The following is a 6,293-nucleotide window of genomic DNA, read 5'->3' as shown; positions in this document are numbered from 1 at the left end:
TAATATTAAGTAGAAAAAATTGTGTGTGTGTTTTTTTAATAATTTTAAATTTTAAATAATTGTTTCCGAATATTTATAGTAAAGGCATACTTTTTTGTTCATAGTCCTTAACCCTAGCAGGAGACTAATACTAATTTGAATATTTTCTTTACTTTTAGTTATAAAAAAATACTTATTTGCAAAAAATCTTATAAAAATTTAGAATTTAGTGAGAAATGATGAACGAAAATGGAAGTTGGATTTTGTTTTTAAATGGGGATTGGTGGTGATATCTTAAATTTCTAACTCTATGTACAGCTGTTGCTATTGTCGTCAATTAAATCTTGGCGCAGAGGATGGACATTACCATTACCATGTTCCAGGCCGGCTGTAAGGGACTCCTTACGTTTACTATAGGGTTCCATTTCGGACTCAGAATCTTCTTCTGTTTTGTTTTTCGTTAAGCAAGGGAAATCGAACATGCTTTCGCCTTTGCCGAATTCCTCACCTTCCTCCAGGGTTTTGGGGAGGGTCCTAGAAACAAACAAAAATTAATAAAATTTCACCTTCAAAATCGCCGATTAAAAAAACTTACTTATTCAACGTCTCTGGCAACATTAGGCACACCAGTGACCCAGAGAAAAACAACACTCCCAAAATCATCGATGGCGCCGCCTTAAAGAATGTACCCAACCATAAAATGTAGGGTGCCAAAAAGGAGGCCGCAAAACCGGCCACATGTACCGCTGCCACACCTTGACCCCGTACACATGTTGGTATCAACTCCGTGGCATATTGTGAACCCGATTCATAGGAGATGGCCACACCAAAACGTGCAGCTATTGTCAGACATGCCAATAATATGGCATTATGATTTTGTTTTTGATACGCTATAGCTATACCAGCAGCTACAGTAAAGAAACCACCTACAAGTAAGGAACCGGATGCCATACCCTTACGGCCAATACGATCTTGTAGCAGAACCAACATTAAACTGGAGGGTAGCACCACTAAAGCACTTAGGGAGAACATGATGAAGGGTGATATGCCCATACCCTCAACGTTGCGGGAGACAACATCATAGCACAGCGTGATGACCATTCTGGAAGGGGAGAAGAGAAAAATTATTTAAAAGTTAGGAAATAAATCTTCTGCAATTTAGAATCGATTTTTTTCTATTGAAAAAAAGTCCTCAGAAGCTGTGGACCAAATTTTTTTCTATAGAAAAAAAGTCCTCAGAAGCTGAGGACCAATTTTTTTCTATAGTAAAAAGTCCTCAGAAGCTGGGGACCAAAATTTGTTCTATAGAAAAAAGTCTTCAGAGGCTGAGGACCAAAGCTTTTTCTATAGAAGAAAGTCCTCAGAAGCTGAGGACCCAATTTTTTCTATAGAAAAAAGTCTTCAGAAGCTGAGGACCAAATTTTTTTCTATAGAAAAAAGTCCTCAGAAGCTGAGGACCAAATTTTTTTCTATAGAAAAAAGTCCTCAGAAGCTGAGGACCCAATTTTTTCTATAGAAAAAAGTCCTCAGAAGCTGAGGACCAAATTTTTTCTATAGCAAAAAGTCCTCAGAAGCTGAGGACCAAATTTTTTCTATAGAAAAAAAGTCCTCAGAAGCTGAGGACCAAATTTTTTTCTATAGAAAAAAAGTCCTCAGAAGCTGAGGACCAAATTTTTTTCTATAGAAAAAAAAATCCTCAGAAGCTGAGGACCAAATTTTTTTCTATAGAAAAAAAGTCCTCAGAAGCTGAGGACCAAATTTTTTTCTATAGAAAAAAAGTCCTCAGAAGCTGAGGACCAAATTTTTCTATAGAAAAAAAGTCCTCAGAAGCTGAGGACCAAATTTTTTTCTATAGAAAAAAAGTCCTCAGAAGCTGAGGACCAAATTTTTTTCTATAGAAAAAAAGTCCTCAGAAGCTGAGGACCAAATTTTTTTCTATAGAAAAAAAGTCCTCAGAAGCTGAGGACCAAATTTTTTTCTATAGAAAAAAAGTCCTCAGAAGCTGAGGACCAAATTTTTTTCTATAGAAAAAAAGTCCTCAGAAGCTGAGGACCAAATTTTTTTCTATAGAAAAAAAGTCCTCAGAAGCTGAGGACCAAATTTTTTTCTATAGAAAAAAAGTCCTCAGAAGCTGAGGACCAAATTTTTTTCTATAGAAAAAAAGTCCTCAGAAGCTGAGGACCAAATTTTTTTCTATAGAAAAAAGTCCTCAGAAGCGGAGAACCAAATTTTTTTCTATAGAAAAAAATCCTCAGATGCAGAGAAAAAAGTCCTAAGATGCAGAGGATCAAATTTTCTTTTCTATAGAAAAAAAGTCCTCAGAAGCTGAGGACCAAATTTTTTCTATAGAAAAAAGTCCTCAGAAGCTGAGGACCAAATTTTTTTCTATAGAAAAAAGTCCTCAGAAGCTGAGGACCAAATTTTTTTCTATAGAAAAAAGTCCTCAGAAGCTGAGGACCAAATTTTTTTCTATAGAAAAAAGTCCTCAGAAGCTGAGGACCAAATTTTTTTCTATAGAAAAAAGTCCTCAGAAGCTGAGGACCAAATTTTTTTCTATAGAAAAAAGTCCTCAGAAGCTGAGGACCAAATTTTTTTCTATAGAAAAAAGTCCTCAGAAGCTGAGGACCAAATTTTTTTCTATAGAAAAAAATTCTTCCTTTCTATGAAAAAAATTCCTTGGAAACATGGGACCAATTTTTTTCAAAAGAGAAGAAGTCCTCAGAGCTTAAAGCTCGATTTTTTTATAAAAAAAGTCCTCAAAAACCGAGGATCATTGTTTTCCATAGAAAAAATCTTCAAAAGCTGGAAGCTAATTCTTTTCTATAGAAAAAAGTCGTCAGAAGCTGGAACCTAATTCTTTTCTATAGAAAAATGTCCTTAGAAAGCTGAGGACCGATTTCTTTTATAACGGCCTCAGGATTTTTTTCTTTTCTGATGACTTTTTGCCATAACAGAAATGTCTCCAGCCATTTTTATACCCTTCACCACACTGTGGTACAGGGTATTATGTCTTTGTGCATATGTTTGTAACAGGCAAAAATAATCGAGATAGACCCATGGTTCCTTTTGAGAATATGCATAGAATCACTTTCTGAGTCGATTTACGCATGTCCGTCTGTCCGTCCGTCCGTCCGTCCGTCCGTCCGTCTGTCCATATTAAATTGTAAACAAAGTACAGGTCGCATTTATGATCCGAATTGGATGAAATTTGGCATAGGTCACTTATTTGGCCCAAGGACGAACCCTATTGAAATTGGGAAAAATCGGTTCAGATTTAGATATAGCTCCCATATATATATTTAACCGATATAATGTAAAAAGTCCCTATATAACTTTCGATTTGCACGAAATTCAGTACAGCCTAATCATTTAGGTCTAGAATGATGTCTGCCAAGTTTCGTGAAAATCGGTCCAGATTTAGATATAGCTCCCATATATAGTTTCGTCCGATTTCATGTAAATGGTGCCCCAAAGTCCCTATATATCTTTTGATTTGCACGAAATTTGGCATAACGTACTGAATTAAGCCTAGAGTGATGTCTGCCAAGTTTCGAGAAAATCGGTCCAGATTTAGATATAGCTCCCATATATAGTTTCGTCCGATTTCATGTAAATGGTGCCCCAAAGTCTCTATATATCTTTCGATTTGCACGAAATTTGGCATAACGTACTGAATTGAGTCTAGAATGGTGTCTGCCCAGTTTCAAGAAAATCGGTCCAGATTTAGATATAGCTCCCATATATAGTTTCGTCCGATTTCATGTAAATGGTGCCCCAAAGTCCCTATATATCCTTCGATTTGCACGAAATTTGGCATAACGTACTTAATTGGGCCTAGAATGATGTCTGCCAAGTTTCATGAAAATCGGTCCCTATTTAGATATAGCTCACATATATAGTTTCGTCCGATTTAATGTAAATGGGGCCCCAAAGTCCCTATATATCTTTCGATTAGCACGAAATTTGGTACAGCCTAATCATTTAGGTCTAGAATGATGTCTGCCAAGCTCCGTGAAAATCGGTCAAGATTTAGATATAGCTACCATATATAGTTTCGTCCGATTTCATGTAAATTGTGACCAAAATCCATATATATCTTTCGATTTGCACGAAATTTGGCATAACGTACTGAATTGAGCCTAGAGTTATGTCTGCCAAGTTTCGTGAAAATCAGTCCAGATTTAGATATAGCTCCCATATATAGTTTCGTCCGATTTCATGTAAATTGTGCACCAACATCCATATATATCTTTCGATTTGCCCGAAATTTTGCACAACGTACTGAATTGAGCCTAGAGTGATGTCTGCCAAGTTTCGATAAAATCGGTCCATATTTCTATATAGCTCCCACATATAGTTTCGTCCGATTTCATGTAAATGGTTCACCAAAGTCGCTATATATCTTTCGATTTGCACGAAATTTGGCATAACGTACTGAATTGAGCCTAGAGTGATGTCTGCCTTGTTTCGTGAAAATCGGTCCAGATTTAGATATAGCTCCATTTTATTATAGATTGATTTTATGTAATTGACGCACCAAGGAACCAATAGGAACAAAAAGTTCTAAAGTTAGTATAACCTAACCTATGACAAGTTTGTTTGAAATCGCTTAATATCTGGATATAGCTTACATATATTTTTTCGCCCGATATCAAGCAAATTGGGCATCATACTCCTCATGTTAGTCAGATTGACATCAAATTTTGCACAACGTACAAAATTGAGCATAGAATTACGTAGTTGCGTTTCCTAGAAGTAAAGACATAGTCAACCGGATGACCTATTTATATTTGTTTGAAGTCGATTTACACACTTTATGGACAAATCTAGGTAGATTCACATTTAGATAAATATCACATATTTTATTTCATCCAATTTTATGTTAATAGTCCTGTTTAATGTACCCATAGTGGTGAAGGGTATCCTAGAGTCGGCCCCGTCCGACTTTACTACTTTCCTTACTGGTTTTCTATGGAAAAAAGCGGTCCTCTGCCTTTCAGGATTTTTTCTTGGTCCAAAGCCTTTGAAGATTTTTGATATAGAAAAAAAATTGCCCTGAGCTTCAGTGAACTTTTTTCTATAGGAAAAAATCTGTTCTCAGATTGGGGAGGATTTTTTCCGCAAGTTATTTAGATAATTTTTTACTTACGATTTAAAGAACAGGATCAACGTATGCTTTCTCATTCTCGGCGTGCGGAACATATCAATCAAATTTGAATGTTTCTGATCATCACCACCCTGTTTCTGATGCTGTTTTTCACAGTATTTACGGAATTCTTCGAATTCGGTAACACTAACTTTACGACCATTAAAGCGGGCAACACGTTTCAGTCTTTTGATGGCACCATCAACATCATTGCGGGTCACCAGCCATTGGGCACTTTCCTGAACTATAAAATAATAGAAGGCAATCGATAGGATGGGTATAGAAGTACTGGCCAAGTAGTATTGCCAATGTCCGGCCAAGACAGCCAACCACGGGGTGAATACCAAGCCCAGGGTATAGAAAATTCCCACGGCTATGTTAAGGCCAAATGTGCGCATCGAAGGGCGTAGATATTCTAAAACTGTAAAGGAGAAGAAATTAAAAATCTATTTTGTTCCCCGAAAAAAAATTATGTTATTGGACTTACCTATAATATACATGAGATAGAAGTTGGTATCAGCCGCAAGGCCAGAGATAAATCGGCACAGGGTAAATGTGGTAACACTGGTGGTGAATATGGTGGAAAAATCACCAATAAACCCGGAGAGATTGGATAAAATCAAGGCTGGCAGGCGGCCAATTTTATCCGACAACAGACCATAGAACAAGGTGCCCACCACGGACCCTATGAAGAACAAAGATTGGCCAATGCGGGCCTTGTACGAAGACTCACAGACCCAGTTTAACTAAAAGAGAGTGTGAGAGAGAGAGAGGAGGGAAAAATTAATAAAAAATCTAAAATTTCAAATTCCCAAAACTCACCTCTGTATTCATGCTTCGATACCCGAAATCATATTTATATATCCAACGATCACATCGCTCCGTGCTCGCCGTCGCATTCATACCATCAATATCGGCCAATTTCGTACAGGAGGGATTGGGAAATTTCGCATAAATCGCCGCTATCTCGTCGTAGGTTTTATTCTCCAATTTCTCATGATAGCACCAATGATCCGGTACAAAACTTATCACAGTCTGAGTAAAATAATGCATTGATACAATGACATTGACGACTCCAAAAAGAGTCAGGATAAGGAGCTGATAGCGATTGAAATCGCCACATTTAGCCAAAATTTGATCGAAATCCATGGTAATGGGAGGATGTGTG

General features: G+C 37.0%; 1 protein-coding gene across 1 annotated transcript; it reads right to left on the bottom strand.

Moving 5' to 3' along the window:
• Positions 1-287: 287 nt before the first annotated feature.
• LOC133327413 (organic cation transporter protein-like) lies at positions 288-6,293 on the bottom strand. The gene is made up of 5 exons (XM_061535969.1): positions 5,948-6,293; positions 5,613-5,871; positions 5,129-5,546; positions 575-1,081; positions 288-513 (listed from the first exon to the last, which is right to left on the bottom strand). The coding sequence occupies exons 1-5, from the start codon at positions 6,272-6,274 to the stop codon at positions 288-290; spliced, it is 1,737 nt and encodes a 578-aa protein (XP_061391953.1). The 5' UTR covers positions 6,275-6,293.

Source organism: Musca vetustissima, unplaced genomic scaffold (assembly GCF_032173495.1).
Source record: "Musca vetustissima isolate MV318-11 ecotype Yass unplaced genomic scaffold, APGP_CSIRO_Mvet_v1 utg3975, whole genome shotgun sequence".
NCBI lineage: Eukaryota > Metazoa > Arthropoda > Insecta > Diptera > Muscidae > Musca > Musca vetustissima.
Note: the sequence above shows the minus strand (reverse complement) of the source record. Positions and strands in the feature narration are given on the sequence as shown.